Below are 18,072 nucleotides of genomic sequence, written 5' to 3'. Positions count from 1 at the left end.
AACGAACTACTAACTTCTAATCTGGTGTGTGGGTGTATCTACGCATAAGGGAGCACGCTATTGAAAATTGGGTCACCACGTCATAATCCAAGATGGCCGCCTTGCGTCTTCCACTTTGTCAACTCACATCACTTCAACGACGGAGGACCTAGTCGTAACGCTTGTGTTTTCAGGTTGTCTGTCCGTGATAGGTTTTTGTCCCCCGTCGCACAGCGGAGCGAAAGGGGGACTATGGTTTTCCCCTCCGTCCGTGTGTCCGTCCGTCTGTGCGTGCGTGTGTGCGTGTGTAAGCGAAGGACCGCATTCGAATTTGGTGTGTGGGTGCAACCCACGTCAAAATCCAAGATGGCCGCCACTATGTATGTCTGATGCCATGTATGTCTGAACCTTGTGAGATGAATATCGTGAAAAATAAGCAAAGTACCAACTTCTAATCTGGTGTGTGGGTGTATCTAGGCACAAGGAAGAAGGCTATTGAAAATTGGGTCGCCACGTCAAAATCCAAGATGGCCGCCGCCATGTATGTCTGAACCTTGTGAGCGGAATATCTTGAAAAATAAGCAAAGTACCAACTTCTAATCTGGTGTTTGGGTGTATCTAGGCACAAGGAAGAACGCCATTGAAAATTGGGTCGCCACGTCAAAATCCAAGATGGCCGCCTCCATGTATGTCTGAACCTTGTGAGCGAAATATCATATCATAGCATGTTTTCTGCGTCTTCCACTTTGTCAACTCACATCACTTCACCGACGGGGGACCTAGGCGTAACGCTTGTCGTTACTGCGATAACTTGAGAATGGCTGAAGGGATCTAATTCAAATGTAAAGATTAACTGATTAGATTTTGGAGTCCCGAGGTCAGAGGTCATGTCAGGTAAAAATGTGACAACTTGATAGCTAAATGGATTTAAAGCAAACTTGGTTCAAGTATTATAGTGATGTAATAATGTGGGCGGAGGCATATCGGTTGATGTGACATTGAAGTGTCGTTCTAGTTTGTTTGTTTTTTCCTTCCCCTTCCCTCTTTCTATTTGCACTTGTGGGACATAGCTGGTACTGTTTTGTTTGCCGAAAGAAAAAAAAATCCTTTTGCTCAGAGTAAAATGAGAGGGTTATTGTCTGATTGACACCGACGCAGAAGACAATGACTACACTAGATGGAGCATGCTTGGATACACATGGGAAGGCAGTTCTTTAGGTGGGGATAAGGGGATGCAGGTGAGCATGAGGCCTGGACTTTCAAAGGTTGACAGAGGGGATTGCTGAGAGAATTTCTTGCCCTCTGGTAGAGCTGGAGAGGGGCAAGAAGGTTTAAATGAAAGACTACGAGACATTATAAAGGATCAAATGACTGACCAGTTTATGGCGAGAAAGGTGCAAGCCCTGCACGGCAGCTTCTTGATGGGTTCTCCGAGGAAGAGGTGTTGAACAGGTGCACCACCCTGAGAGGGAGACAACCACTCTATTGTGATAATACATCGTACATTTTTGCAGGATATGAGTTTCTTCAGAAACAAGGAAGTACTTGGCCTGCAGCAGAATGACCAGTGTTTTACCTGGATTTAGCAGCTAGCTTGGATATGTGGGCTGCCCAGGAAGGCTCATGGCGCATGGTGAGAGGGAAGTGTTTGATGCATTGAACTTCTTTCAGCAGTTGATCACAGAAATTGACTTGTGGGTTTCCTTGATTGTCCTTGTGAAGAGAAATTAAGGATGTAGGACTTGGCTGGATTGAGTCGTATTATAAATCGACGCACATGGAGTCATTGACAAAGAGTGAAAAGGAAACTCCATGACAGTGGGACCAGAGATGTAATAAGCAAATGAATGAGCCGAAAACACGAAAGAGTAGGGGAGTATGTCAGACACGGTAACCTGCAAGCAACAGGGCAAGTCAGGTTGGGCTGAAGATGTTAGAAAATATTGGAGGGGGTGGGAGGGTGGCGGGGGTGTTTGTTGGATGGCCTAGAGATGCGTATAATCGTTTACAAGCTGTAGAGCCTGGCTATAAACTCAGCCGACCCAGCTATAAACTGTCATCCTTGTGATTCGTCGGTATGTGTGCCATTCCACGGATGGATGTAAAGTGGGCTTCCCACCTGTCGGTATTGGCTTGTGGACGGTAAAATCCCATGGTGTCCTTCACAAAGGGTAGATTAGTCGTCACCGGCACCCTGACCAAACTACAAATTCCTGCCCTAAATAATGGTAACCTAACCCTAACCTTAACAGCAGACCACCTGGTATAACCCTCGCCACGGAACTACTTCGGCGTTAATGGACCTGTCTGGCTGTCTAGCGTTAATGGATCAGAATATGAATACAGAGGGAGGATGTCATTAAATGGTGGTTCTTTATATATATATATATATATTTTTTTTTTTTGGAAGGCTGCTTATAGGGATTTGGGTGCTGCTTCTCTTTTTGGGATGGGAGGGTGGAGTTTTGTTGTGTGACATCTTCAAAATTAGGATGGAGTAGGGATGTTGTCACGTAGAAAAGGCTTTTCGAAGGTGACGGAGTTTAATGGAAACCATAGTGTAACTCGTATCCCAAGTTTCTCTGAGAGGCTCGACTGTATTAGATTTTCTCTTTACACTGCTGCAGCCTCGGTGGAAATTATTTGGCTATGGTGGTAGTTGGGAAGCATTCCAGGATTTCAATCCAGCCGTGATGACAGAGTGTTTATCAATGTGCAAGTACGGATGTTGTGTGGCACTTATTTTGTGTGAAAGAGCTGACTGTTGGAGGCGATGATTATTGTAGTGATTGCGCAGAGGAAGTTGGCATACAAGGAAGGAGTGAGAAATGGGGAAGGAAGAAATGCACAGGAAGCACAAGTAAGGACCTACAGACAGGGCAATAAACCCAGTGGACTTGATAGAGAATTTATGTGTAAGCAGACGGGAAAATCTGACAGGGTAAATGTAGACGTGGATAGGACAGGAGAGTTTGTGAGAATATAAAGGACTAGCTGAAATACCTGGCGTTGCTGGGTGGTCTGGGGGCTGGTGGGGATGGAGGTAGGAGGGGGATAAGGGAGGTAAGTGATTAGGGGGAGAGGGAGGGGAAAGATGTACTACATGTACATCTTTTTGGGGGAGGGAGGAGGGTGACTTTGGCAAGCCCCTCCATTGTAGGGGGAGGGGATTAGGGAAGGAGGAAAAAAATTACTTGTGCAAAGAGTGCTTTAACCTCAGTGTTGCCCAAGTAAAAAAGGAAATTTAATAACTTCTGCCACCACCACCAGGTGGCGCTACACGGTACACATTTACATAGAGAATTTATGCCCCTCCTCCGGCCACATAGCCTATGACAAAGTTGTATTTATACCCCGAGTAAAGTATAAATTAGTTTATAGCTGGAGTACCCGGCATTGCTCAAGCAAAAAAGAAACTAACATTTTCGAAATGAGGGCAAATATAATGGAAAAGCAATTGCATCCAAATCAGAATCCATCACAAATGTCAAATCATCATTTTACCTTTTCGTTGAATATATATGCTGGTGAATGTGCCGTTGATCATGTTTCTGAGATAAGTTTGTTGACGTTCAGGAATAAGAAGACTTATCACCAACTTCGACCGCTTCCGGAATTGTTTGATTGAATCCGATTTGTTTGAATATTTGTGTTCAAATGTCTGGTAATTGTTTTGTTTATTTATGTGTGTGTGTACTTGTATATAACTTTCATCAATGAAAAAGGCTCTGGCACTATAGAGTGAATTTTTTTTTTTTGTTTGCTAAAAAAAACAAGTACAAAAAGTTTTAATTAAAACAAAAGCCGCGTCGATGTTACACAATGCCTAGATGCAGCTATGCCTATAACGTCGATGTTATAGGCACAGGACATTCCTATTGATTCGATTACTTGATGTTATTTTTGTGCAAAGTGAAAATATATCTCGGCAATTTCCCGTGTGTGGCGACGAATTTTTAATATATCTCGGCATTTTCCCGTCTGTTATTTCAGGTGGTGTATGACTGACCATGCCGCGATTAAAAAATATATATCTCGGCAATTTCCCGTGTGTGGCGACACGTGAACGAAGCTATGCTCCTCTCTCCACATTATTGTGACGACGTATAAATTAAATATTTCATCGTGACGATTGTCATCAAATGGACGAATTTTTAATATATCTCGGCATTTTCCCGTCTGTTATTTCGGGCGGTGTATGACTGACCATGCCGCGATTTAAACAAAATATATATATATCGGCATTTTCCCGTCTTATTTCGGGCGGTGTATGACTGACCATGCCGCGATTTAAAAAAAAAAAATCTCAATGGACTTGAAGTTACAGGCCTTTGAGAATTCATTTCGTTCTCTAAAGGGCAACTTTCATCGGATTTTCTTCCCATTTTTTTCAACCGAGTCTAAAACTATGTTAGCGACTGTGAAAAATGAAATGATATATCGAATTTGATTTAAAATAAAACTGTGTGAGAGAGGAAGACACCACGGGCCTACAAAACAGGCCTCAAAGCTATGCGAGTTAATAAAATGGTGGATATTTGTTTATATGAAGGCTCTCCCAGAATGGGTGGAGCTATGGTTCCCAGAATGGGTGGAGCTTTGAGGTTTTGTCTTCTCTGCAAGAACAAGAAGAACAACAAGAAGAAGAACAACAACAACAGCAGAGGGCACTCTATGAGCAGCGTCTGCGACGCGGCTAAAAATCGACTTTTTTTTTTTTTTTTTTGTTAATATTTCAAAAAGTTTGTTTTAGCAATGTAAAGGTATGACTGTGTTCAGTCTGAACTGCATGGAAATCAAAATGCCGGTGGGTGAAGTGGGCCTTCATCCTAATGTCATTGTGGGTCAGTCAGGCCAGCTGTCCAACCAATGGGTAGAAAGAGAAATATATGGACAGAAAACTGCCACTACTTGTATAGATTATATTGCGGAAACTATTCCTGGCAGGGAGATTGGATTAGATAGCGTTTACATCCCCTCTGTCACCAATCTGGGGGAAATGCCAAGCACACCAAGATGCGATCCCACCCCTCAGTAATACGTCTAATTGGGGACGTTTCAATTTAATCAAGAAGCAATGATCACCATTCATCATCCAGCCGTTTCCATGCTTGTATGTGTAAGCCGTGATTCGTACGGACGGACGGACAACCCGAAAACATAACGCCTTTTGGCGAAGCAGCCATGAGGTACGTACGTCCGTCCGTACGGGCTAAACCTCATTTTTCTCAGCAACCACATGTCCAATTGAGACGAAACTTTCAGGGTAGGCGTGACACCATGTGGAATGTTTTTATAATTGTGATGTCATAGGTCACGTGGTTTGGCAGCCATCTTGGATTAAATGCAAATAATTAAAAAATGATTGGTCGGAAACCGCTGAATGGAAAAATTTGAAACTTGCCACATTGTCAAGTACTCCAAATGGGGAACAAAAGCATAATGATGACATCATAGATGAAGTGGTATACCAGCTAAAAAATGTTTTAATCGAATTCCTTATCCTAAAAATCTGAAATTGCATGCACATGATCTATGATCCATTTCTATTGAAATATTAAATTTATGACATCATAGGTCACATGGTTTGGCAGCCATATTGGATTGAAGGAAAATATTCAATAATTATATCTCTGAAACCGCTCACCATATCGATGCGAAATTTTACAAGTATATAACAGCACTGCTGCATATCGTTTGAAAATGATGATGTAGGTCACATGGTTTGGCAGCCATCTTGCATAGAAAGCTATCCTTATCCGATCAACACAAAATTTCACAAACGTGATCCCCTAACCATACATATGCAGAGTGTACATTTTTAAAGGTCATATGTCATGTGGTATGGCAGCCATATTAGCTTGAAAGCCGATATGAAAAAAAATCCCTTCTCTGAAACTGTTCACCGATCGTTGTGAAACTTGTGATACTTGAGAACAACTGAAGGGATTTTAATCAAACTTGTTTATTTTTAGGATGGTGACTGATGGCATCTACCCATTGTGGGACTATGTGGAGGCATATTGGCGACAGTCGCATTGTTCTCGTCTTTTTTTGTGACCAGATGCCGCTCTTCCTGACACTACCACAGAATCAGCTGTGGACCTAGCCTTTGTCTAAAGAGCCATACCCTGCAAGGCTGCAGGGGGGTTTGCAATCAGTTTCATTCTCCTAGGTGGATTTCCCACCAAGGTTAAAGAACTCCACCTACTTTGTTTGCTATGAAAACTGAGCAAGTGCTGCCTGGTTGGATTTGTCAGGAACAAATAGGTTAGAGGGTAGGTGGGATGACGTGATAGGAAGTTGCTCAGCCACCAACTTGTCCATGGTGGGAGAGTAGGCATTGCACATCATACTAGGTGTCATTTTCGATGTGGTTCTTCATTGTTCAAGTTATGAGGATCGGAAGAAAGTTGATTGTTGAATCAGGAATGGCGAGTTGCTCTGGTGTATTTGTTTAGGTGGTTAGACAGGTGGTGAATGTTGATTTTTGGATCCTGTTCAGGTTTTTTTTTTTTTTTTTTTAATGGCGAAGCCATCTAGAACAGTATGTATGTATGTATGTATGTATGTATGTATATGTATGTCCCCTCGAACGTATACCAATCAGAGCTGAGGATCTGGTCACATGACAGGGTGATGTGATTACGTCTGATGTCATTACGGCGGTGCGGCAGCTGACTCTCCGCACACCGCCATTTTGATTCCAACGTCATTCAGGCCGAACATATCGTCAAACCTGTCATATATCACAATCGCCATGCTCTTCCTTTACGTTTTTCATTCAGTGTGAAACACAAACAAACCGATTGTTAAAATGATCATCAAATATCGAAAGCATAGGCGTTACGGTTCTTTCAACGACACAGTACTTGTATGTTGTAGGCCTTGGGCTTCATGCCTTCATGGCACACCTTCAAGCAGCTTCAGACAAATTAACCCAGGTTTCTTAATACAGTAGTATTGTTTTCGTAATAATAATAATGGCGTTGATACTAATAATAATCAGATGAGAACATGTATTGATCATGAACCATTTGAGTATGGTTCATGATCAATGATGAGCGGTGTTCAGCACTAATATTAATAACCGATGAAGTAGGGAATTAGCCTCAGTTTTTTTAATGGTAATAGCATTTTTGAAATCTTACTATAATTCACCAAATGCTCGTTCAAGGGTACCGCAAAAACAGCTCAACCGATCGCAACGATATTTTGGGTGGGTAATCCTAGGACCCCCTTGAGTAAAATACGCTATATTGTTTTTCCAGTTTTTCCAAACACGATGGAATAATATTTACCGATATGAACAGTGATGTGGCTTTTGTTGGAATTCTACGTACCAGGAGAGAGTAGATCGACTCCTGACGAACTCTTCCTATATAAACATGCGGCTCCGAAGTAACACGGCAGCGTGTGCAAAGCGACTGCGAAACAGGTGTAGCGGCCACTTCCGTGTTACAGATTCGGCACGCACTCTTCACACATAAACGTGCGACTGAGAAAGACATGTAGCAGCCGCTTCCGTTTTGCGGAATTCAATCTTTTTTCAAAATGGGCGCCATGTACTGTTTAGATTTTGATGATTTGCGTGTGATATGATTCAACGGATGTTTATATGAATCGTTTAAAATAAAAAAAGCCTTCAATTTCTGATATTTTGCTTTTTCATTTGGGCTTCCCAATTGAAGCTCTGCCCGTGGGGCAGGTACCGTTGCTAGTAATGATAACGTAACGTTAATATTATAGTAAATCGTATCGTAACATTAATCCCTTCGTAGTGACTGCAAACTTACTGGAAGTTAAAATATATCAGTTTTGTGTCTGTTACGTCATTACGACGGCTGACTTCACCGATCGACATTTGAATTTACAAGTATACCCGCTCACTATGGGAGTGGCAGGAAGGGTCATTCCTCTTTGGGGTATATAGATTACAGTCGATCTATGGTCGGGTCTCAAGAACATTGGGTGTGTGTTCATTTACGAAGGTTCTTGTGGAGAGATCGCCATTTGGTTTAAGCATTCGAGCAAGCACTCCAATCAAAACCATTATGGAACGGCTGGCTGCTTGGTAAATGAGCACACCTCCAACCCTTGTGGTGTACATAGATTATGGTAGATCTTCGCTCAGTTCTGTAAGTAAAACTTACCTCACGGATGTCTGGATTCCTCAAAATTTCTTTGTTTAATGTTGTAGACAGCATTAACGACTGTTTAAAAAGCTAATCATATGTGTTTGTGGTTTATAATATTTTACAAGCCCGGCTACGCCGCTGTTAGAATTTTGGTCTTGTTTTCCTGCACTTGAACTCTCTTGTATGTGGCCCCTGTTCTGCCAAAATTGTGTGAAATGCATTAATCTATCTATAATTCCAGTAATCTTTGTATGTGTGTTTGTTTGTTTGTTTGTTTGTTTGTCTGTGACCGCTGTTTCTCGACAACCACGGGTCCGATATACTTTAAACTTGCCAGGTATATTGCTGGGGACCCGAGGATGTGCCTTTTCAAGGTTTCATATTAATCGGACAAGTACTTACCGAGCTATGTCCAAAAAACGATTCAACCAATCAGAGCAGCGAGCTATCGCGTGTGCCGAACGTGGCGAACACACTCTGCCTCGGACGGCACATTTGAGAGCGTATTCATTTATTTCACGTTGGCAAACTATGTTGCCGCTATGTTGGCGTTAAACGATGTTTTAAAACTAATTAAAACTACTTTGCGATTCATCGTAACTGCGATTCGTAACTGCCGTTCGCTTTGGCTTTGCGAATGGACCAAACCATTTCATGTAAATAGAGGGGGGGGGGGGGGGGGGATTGTCACCGTACTCGCAAGCCGTTCGCTTTGGACCAAACCATTTCATGTAAATAGAGGGGGGGGATATAATTTTAGATATAGATATAGTACGGGCATGCCCTAGTAAAAATGATTTGGGCTATTTTTATTTACTTATTTAATCAATTATTATTATTTTTTTTATTTTTTTTGAGATTACTACTTTATCTAGAAAATTTGTATTATGGCATTTTAAAGTAGAGAATGCCAAATCCTTGTGTGAGAAATTGCGTACATTAGTTGCTCACCAAAATGGCAGATTCAATGCTGAACAGTTATCCGACATTGCTTAGAAACACCTGCATGCGTCTTCCAAATAAATCTTTGGCATATTCGAGAGAATATGGTATTTAAACGGAATCATGTAATACGGCACTATAGAATGAAGCAAAGTTATCAAACACTTGCGAGTTAGCTTTAATGCGTCGGATCATGGAGATCAAATAGTGAACTGTTGGGTAGTACAGTTGGTTGTGTGCTCATCTCTGAGCTGTCTGTTTATGGATGTTCCCCTTGTGAAGTAGAAAATTATTCGTTGCTCTTCCATGAGTCTCGTTCTTGTACAAGGAGACAGATGGAATGGAATGGAATGGAATGGAATGAAAAGAAAACAAAACAACAAAACAAAAATACTGTTCAAGTGCAATGCTGATGGAAGATGCAGAATCTCGAAGTATGCCGTTCCTAAAGTTGAACACAACTGATTGTCCAGTTTGTATTTTCTTAATTGCCCATGTTAAAGATACTGAATGGGATTTTAATTTTTTTTCTAGTCTTTTGTGCTAGTTATATTTCTTGCGTAATCGTGTCTTCAGAAAGTATTCACACCCAATTACTTTTTTCACATTTTCTTGTTGCAGCCTGAATTAAAATTAGGTCAAATTGAGGTTTTGTTTTGTCATTGATCTACACAATACCCCAAAATGTCAAAATGGAATTTTGTTTTTAAAAATTTTTTTACACAATAATCTACCATATATAACACGATGTGTATTTGTGTCTGTCCCCCTCCATATAAAGGTAGGTTTTAAAGGCTTTGACTAGCGCTTTAGGAGAGATTTGAGTTTGGTTTTAATGGGCGATCTTTGAACATGACTGTGTCCACCGGTTAAAAGACCTAAAAGACTAAGGATCCAAATGACCCAGAGGATCCAAATGACTCAGAGGACCCAAAATACCCCAATGACCCAGAAGAGCCCAAGGACTCTGAAGACCCAATGGACCCCAAACACCCAAAATACACCAAAGACCAAAAAGACCCTGAAGACTGAAAGGATCTAACAGACCCAGAAGACCGAAAATATCCCAACGACCCCAAAGACCCCAAAAAATCCAAAGTCTGAAAAGATCAAGAGGACCCAGTGGACCCCAAAGTCCCCAATTACCCCTAAGCCTTTTTGCAAACTCCAGGTGTGCTGTCATGTGCCTTTTTCTCAGGAGTAGCTTCTGTCTGGCCACTCTCCCATAAAGCCTAGATTTGGGAAGTGCTGCAGAGATTGTTGGCCTTCCAGCAGGTTCTCCCATCTCAGCCAATGAACTCAGTAGTTCTGTCAGAGTGGTCAGAGTGGCCATTGGGTTCTGGTTCACGTACCTGGTGAAGGTCCTTCTTGCCCGGTTGCTCAGTTTGGTCAGACGGCCAGCCATAGGAAGAGTCTGGGTTGTTACATATTCTTTCCATTTCCTAAGGATGGAGCTCACTGTGCTCTTGGGAATTTCCAACACTCTATAAATTGTTTTATGTCCTTCCCCAGATATATGCCTCCTCAAAATTATATCTTGGAGTTCTACGGACAGTTCCTTGGACTTCATAGTAGAGTTTCTGCTCTGACATGCACCATCACCTGTGGCACCTTATATAGAAAGGTGTGTATCTTTCTAAATCATGCCCAATCAATTGAATTGCCCACAGGTAGACTCAAATCAAGTTGTAGAAACATCTGAAGGATGATCAAAGGAGATTGGATGCACCTGAGCTCAATTTGGAGTGTCATAGCAAAGAGGTTGAATACTGGTGTAAATAGATATTTGTGTTTCATATTTTTATTATTTTGTAAAAATTTCTTTAAAAACCATTTCCACTTTGCCATTATGGGCTATTATATGTCGATCAGTGACAAAAAATGTCGATGTAATCCATTTTAAATTCAGGCTGAAACACAACAAAATGTGAAAAAGTCAAGGGGTGTGAATACTTTCTGAAGATAGTCAATCAATCCAATTTCGGTTTATCAAAGAATGTTATCTTTTGTGAATTAATCCACCATATGGTCTACAGTGCTCCATTCCAAAGATGGGCAGAGAGAAGATGAGCTGGTCATCTACTTAGAATGCCAACTAATGCTGGAAAGTCTCACAACCTTGTCACCAGACAACAGCGTCCGCTCTGAGTCTAGGAGGTCGGTGGTTCGAGTCATACCGAAGACTTTTGAAAATGCTATGTGCTGCTTACTTGCTTGACTCGAAGCATATATAGAAAAAAGGATAGGATGGACAAACACAGACAAACAACCATAGGGTGGCAATAGTAGTGCAGGCTTTGGGCCTCATGACCTCCTGCATCGCAGTTCCTTATAAAGGAACATATGCAAACACCTGGGTAAATGAGGGACATCAGGTATATTGAAAGCAATGGCTTCCACACAGGTGTGGCCCAAGTGTTAATTAAGCAAATAGCATCCGAGCATGCTTAGGGGCATGTCTAAAAATGCTGCACAGGCCTGGTTGCCTAGAATTATGGCTAGCATGTCTGCAAGAGGAGACCTTGGTGACTTTGGAAGAGGGGTGGTTGTTGGGGAGCGTTTGGCAGGAGCTTTAGTAACAGACAGCTCAACTTTCTGATGTTGCACGAGCACTGATGTCGGCCTGGAAATCCGAGGGAAAGACGTTAGCAAAAGGCAACAGTGGGCAGAAGCACATACTCTAGGATTGTGATATCCGTACGTTAATTTGAAGTGCAAGCCAAAGCAGGTGAAAAACTGCCGATCAATTGACTGTAAATTTCAATCTGGAGCACGAGCAACCAGTTTCATAAAAAAAACGGTCCGCAGACAACTCCACAGAGTGGGGGATACCATAGTCTGGTTGCAGTGTACAAATCACTCATCACACCTGGCAATGCGTGTTTGCGAGTCCAGTGGTGCAAAGGGCATAGGCAATGGACTACCGAGCAGTGGAGAAATGTGATATGGTCAGATGCATCAACCTTCACCATGTTCTCGACAAACGGACGAGTGCACATGTGGTGCCAACCTAAAGAACTCCACAACGCTGAGTGCCTTGTTCCAACAGTGAAGAATTCTGCCGTTTTTTTTTGTTTTTTTTGTATACAAGATCGAGGCTCGTGAAAGAGCTAACATTGATCACACAAAAACTCAAACCGACACATAAAACGCAATAAGGGGAGCGGTAGACAAGATGGGGAGAGAGGGGGAAGGACACAAACACAACATTTTGAGAGAAATTTGGGGGGAGGTGGGAGAGGTATAAAACATATGAACACTGCAAGGACTTCCAGGAAAGAAGTTGGAATTTCAAAAAAGTGTATCTGGGGTGAATTAGCAGGGGTAGAAAAGATCAAGGTTTTGGATGGGGGAGGATAAGAGATGGTGGTGAACAGCTGTTTTAAAGACCTGGAGGGAGGAGTGGGATTGAAGGGAGTGGGGGAGTTTGTTCCAGAGGCGGAAGAAAAGAGGAATGAAAGAGTGAAGGTGAGCAGAGAGCCTAGATTTTGGCAGTTTAACCACAAGAGGGTTGTTGGCAGATCTTGTGCGACCTGTAGGAATATTTGGGGGACAGAGCACAGAGAGAGTTGGGGGAGCAAGGCAGGAGAGGAGTCGGTAGATAGTTTGATGGTTTGGTTTGATGGTAGATGGTTTGGGTGCAGTCATTCCCTTAGAAGGCAAGGTCAATGCCAATCGCTACGTAATTGTACTGAGTGATCATCTTCACACCATGCTGCAGACTTTCTTTCCTGCTGGGAGGGGTGTCTTCCAGGATGACAATGCCCCCATCGACATAGCACGTGTGGTCACCCATTGGCTTGATGAAAATGACACTGATGTTATCGATTATGGCATGGCTCTCTCAGTCACCAGATGGCAACCCAATTGAACGTTTATTAGATATTTTGAAACAATGTCCGGGGGTTTGCCATTTGCATCAGACAGGTGAGCTTTGATGACGATTTGACTGAGCGGTTTGTAATTCAGAAATTTTCCCGTGTGTGTGTGTGTGTGTGTGTGTGTGTGTGTGTGTGTGTGTGTGTAACAAAATTGATGGCTTGGCCTGTTTATTCTTCACATCTGGACCCTAGGTCCTTCTTGTGGTTAATGTGCAAGTAATTGAGTTTTTTTTTTTTATGAATAAAAAAAAAACAACAAAAAACAAACAAACAAGAAAAAACAATACCAAAAGTCTAACGGTGGCGTAGCTGGGCTCGTTTGATACTTTAGTTGAAGAGGATAGTATGACCTGGGTGGAGATACCAGTTAGCAAATAATGTACGTACTGTATTAAAAATTTTTTTGCATTGAGACACTGGTTTAGTCTATGTTGAGTCAACAATGAACCCAACCATACACCGCTTCAATCTAGAAACTTTGCAATAACGACAAAGGGATTGCAGTGTTACGATTATATTTACTATATTAGTGTTGGTATTATTATTATTATTATGACGAAAACAATACTGCTTTATAATAATAATCTTACTATAATTCACCAAATGTCCGTCTGTCCATTCCCAGGTACCTCAAAAACGGCTGAACCGATTGCAACGATATTTTGGGTGGGTAATCCTGGGAACCCCTGGAGTAAAATAGGCTATATTGTTTTTCCAGTTTTTCCAAACATGATGGAATAATATTTACCGATATGAACAGTGATGTGGCTTTTATTGAAATTCTACAAATACTGTTTAGATTTTGATGAGAATTATGAACCTGCCGTGAATGCGGAAGTGGACAAATTACGGCATTAAGCTGGTTTGATAATATCCCAATACAACCTTCATTTAAAACAGTATTTTGTTAAAGTATTGTTTGTGAAATAAATGTTAGCTCTTTCACGAGCCTCGATTCAGTATACAAAAAAAAAAAAAAAAAAAAAAAAAGTATCAATGATGATTGGAATTGAGTGAATACAATTACGATTTTGAATTCGTAATTGTGTTCACCCAACCGTACGGAACTTCACCTCAGGATTTAAATATTTGTTTATGCCACAAATGTTGGTAAAAGTTTATTTTTTATATTGATGCTATTTAATTTGTGATTGGAGTTATGCTGCTTGGAATGAAAAAAGAGATATCGAGTTCGAGTGAATGCCGTGATGGTTTCTACTTTCTAAACGTGAAATTCGCGGATCGCCATATGCAGATTCGCCATTGACTGTGTATGGAACAAACATACCCGTTTGTTTGCGAACGGGTACGTTTTTCATGGAAGTCCTTCACGAACTTGCTGTCCATGTCTGACGTGCGACTGAATGTGCTACAGGAATGTGGAATTTATTGGTTTCATGCTTTGGCATTCGCCGTTTCTGCATTGTCTGTTTGCTTCTGGCCTCCCACCCGTGCGTAGCACGGGTACCTCACCAGTAATAATAATCGGTTTATTCCAAAAAGACTTTTGCAGCCATAGGCTGAATTAGTTAATTTACAAACACTGCATTTTGATTACAATAATAATATAAGATGCAGCAAGATGTAAGTTATAAAATGCATAAACCAATGTAAAGTTATTTCAACACAAAGGCCAGAAGGAAAATATGAAAGGCAATATTGTGGTAGAGCAATTTGGGTATTGCAATTTGAAATATCAAAATAATTAATTGTGGTAGAGTAGACCCAGAGTGGTGCACAAGAAAGGCACCATGAAGTGTAGCGAGAAAAAATAAATAAATAAATAAAGCTGTACCAGGCCTCTCCATGAAGTTCAACCAGACCGAAGAAGCCGTGGAGACGATGACATTGACCGTCTCCCCAACCTCCATCCCACAACTCTGGCGATATCCACAGCGTTTGCGCAGAAAAACAAAGGTCCCATGCACACGCAGCAGAGAACAGCAAGGTCCACACGCAGACCAAGCATTGGCGGAGGGGCGCAGGAACGAGCACGGTGGGCCCGATGGCGAGCAGAGGGAGTGCTGCCGTGGCATGAAGGGAGCGCTCCTCTGTGATGCCAAGGCAGATCCAAAATGTCGCCGACAAAATCGAGGAGAAGCATGCAACACAGAGCCAGGTGCGCAACACAGAGCCAGGTGCGCAACCAGGGCCGAATCGGTCAAAATCCAGGGCAGTTCCCGTTTGGCCAGCATCCCAAGGACAGCACGAAGGCAAAATGCAGAGCCAAGAATATGGCACCACTCATGACTCGCAAGTTTTCAGGCATTCTTCCATCACGATCCTTGCTCAAAACCCCGCCGATGAAACCCACCGCCAGAAACCTCCCGGCCACTGCAAGAGGAGGCCTGAAAGGTAATGAACCCGAATATCACATAAATTGCCACATCCACAAAAAGGGGCACGCAATCCATGCTGGCAAGGGAGGGAGGGTGCACCTCACTGGCACCGAGACCATTAGAGGGTCGGTCACTGCAGAACCATGTAGGCCTCAGAAGCAGAACCCCAGCACTGAACCGTGTGATACAGGGAGCTCAAGGTGTCTGGACAGTCATTATGAATCCATATTGTAGCATTGGAACTCCCTCATTTGCTAAATTTAAATATGAATTAAAATAACCTAAAAACAAAACTGCAAAACTTAAGGAATCTTTTTCACCACGAGATACGCACGATACTGGATAATCCCGGTATTACTATTAGTTTACTCTTTGTTTCGAGTCAACGATGAAATGACCATACACCGCTTCAATCTATAAACTTTGCAACAGCAACAAAGGGATTGCAGTGTTACGATTATATTTACTATATTATTAGTATTAACGCCATTATTATTATTACGAAAACAATACTACTGTATTAAGAAACCTGGGTCAATTTGTCCAAAGCTGCTTGAAGGTGAGCCATGAAGGCATGAAGCCTAAGGCCTATAACATATAAGTACTGTGACGTTGAAAGAACCGTAACGCCTATGCTTTCGATATTTGATGTTCATTTTAACAATCTGTTTGTTATGGTTTCACACTGAATGAAATACGTAAAGGTAGAGCATGGTGATTGTGATGTATGACAGGTTTGACGATATGTTCGGCCTGAACGAAATTGAAATCAAAATGGCGGTGTGCGGAGTCAGCCGCTGAACTGCTGTAATGACATCAGACGTAGTCACATCACTCTGTCATGTGACCAGATCCTCAGCTCTGATTGGTATACGTTTGAGGGGACATACATACATACATACATACATACATACATACATACATACATACATACATACATACATACATACATACATACATACATACATACATATATACGGACGGACGGACAAACGTCGTTCTAGACTGCTTTGCCATATGGGCTACGCCGTAAAAATTAGTAATATAGGAACCAAAAACATTTGCTTCGATGTTGTTGGGATGTTGGTCATATTACACCCTAATACATCTCAGTTGAATATGGCAGGATTTGAAGACTGGCAGACAGAAGACGTTTATTAGGACCTAGATTTTAGGACCTTTTTCTGAAAACTTGTCTTTGGTTAACGACTTGAACTGTATCGAGCCCCATTGGGGCACCCTCTCGTTGACTGGATTTGTGTTGTGTAGGGTATATACGTGTATCGGTTAAACTGAACAGCTCTGTGAGATATCTTGATTTTCGATGTTTTTATATGTTTTTATTTTAACCTCGAAAAAGATAAACCGATTTGAAAGTTTTTCAAATCCAGTGATCGAAACTGAGCTCCACATATGGGCAGGTGAGGGGAGTATGACAAAAACCCTCAATAGCCGCAAGAGATGCACCTAAATCCTTAGAATCTCAGGTTTAATATATATATATTAAAAATTATATATATATATATATTAAAAAGGTGGGGTGGAGGGGAGGAGGTCAAAGATTTATCTCTTTGACGTTTGACGTCGTGTTTTTCAAATTGATTTTTTTTTCTTTCCACGAGCCAAACATTGGGTGGTTAATTGGATGGAAATTAGTGGGCAATGAGCATCATTGTGTTCGATACTTTTTCTTTTTTGCCAATATCTAAAAAGCTCAAATATATTTTTGAAACTTCGATTTCTAAGGGCCCTCTTGAAGTAGTTAATGAAGCAACCAAATTTCTTGTCGTGTGAAGGACTCTGGTGTGAGTATGTAATATGTAGACATATTTGTATCGTCCACTTTCATGGTACTTTCCCAAAGGATTGCCCTGCTGGAAAATGGTTTTCTTGATTATTTTTTTCCCACACTCCGTTCTCCATGCGATTGGCTCCCTCTGATTTGAGTGCCTATGACGTTTTACGTCCACATCACACACTTCCTAACATGTGCACGCTCTGTGATGTTCCTTGTGCTTGTAAAAAGTCGTTTTAGTGATTGCAATAACTCCTAGGAAGAATGGTTTAAAGCGCTGCATTCGAGTGGCCTTATTTTGCTTGTACCTATGGCTATTTACAATCGGAAATTGAAAGCTTCGTCCTGGTTGAATGGATTCCTGCAGATTGATGAACATTCTCTTGTCTTGTCATCAATGTCTATGTGTATTGCTGCGTGCGGAGCGTGCTCTAACCTTTTCTTTCGAGCTCTATTCCCCACCGTGGCCGAGCCCGATAGGCGCCCCCGGCGGGTTTGGCCATTTTTGGTAAACTGCCGGCTCCACGGTGATGGCATATTGGTGTGGAGACTGCGACGAGAGTGTGGATGTGCGGAGTTTTCTGCTGATTTCGTGCGACTTGCCGGTACCATAGAACTCCATCGCGGGGGTGCAGAATGCGGTAGGATCGCGAACCTTTCGGACACAGGACCTGATACTGGTTCTGTTTAAAGATCTGCATCCCAGGCTCGACGGGTGATGAGTTCTTGCCAAGCTCAAGTTCTCCTTTCATTGCTGCCTCTCGCTGTAGCACTTACGCAGACCAAGGTGCACATCTTGCTGTGGCTACCTGTCAAGTCAACGAGTAGTTTGTGGGAGTCTGGTTAAGAATGGATGAACAGTCCAGTAATTGGGATCTCGTAATTCGATATGTGTAAATGTTGCGGTTGTGAAAGTGGTGGCTTCTGAGGGATGTGATTTGGACATGTACATGTGAGGTGTTGCAACCATGTTGGACTGAATGGTTATACTGTATTGT

The 18,072-nt window shown here is 42.0% G+C and overlaps 1 protein-coding gene across 3 annotated transcripts in view; it reads left to right on the top strand.

Moving 5' to 3' along the window:
• Positions 1-18,072, top strand: part of LOC137413863 (ERO1-like protein beta) — a 76,503-nt gene that overhangs the window by 10,585 nt on the left and 47,846 nt on the right. Inside the window, exon 1 of one of the 3 annotated variants that reach the window (XM_068099301.2) lies at positions 17,708-17,861. The exons of the other annotated variants lie outside the window; for them this stretch is intronic. Within the exon in view, the coding sequence (XP_067955402.1) occupies positions 17,793-17,861 (69 nt within the window). The 5' untranslated portion in view covers positions 17,708-17,792. Of the gene's footprint in view, positions 1-17,707; positions 17,862-18,072 lie in introns of those variants that run through there. 3 annotated transcript variants of the gene reach the window in all.

The sequence above is a fragment of the Myxine glutinosa genome, chromosome 11, assembly GCF_964187855.1.
Source record: "Myxine glutinosa chromosome 11, kmMyxGlut1.1, whole genome shotgun sequence".
NCBI classification, from domain to species: Eukaryota; Metazoa; Chordata; class Myxini; order Myxiniformes; family Myxinidae; genus Myxine; species Myxine glutinosa.
The sequence above is the reverse complement of the archived record's forward strand: the minus strand, read 5'-3'. Positions and strand labels throughout refer to the sequence as shown.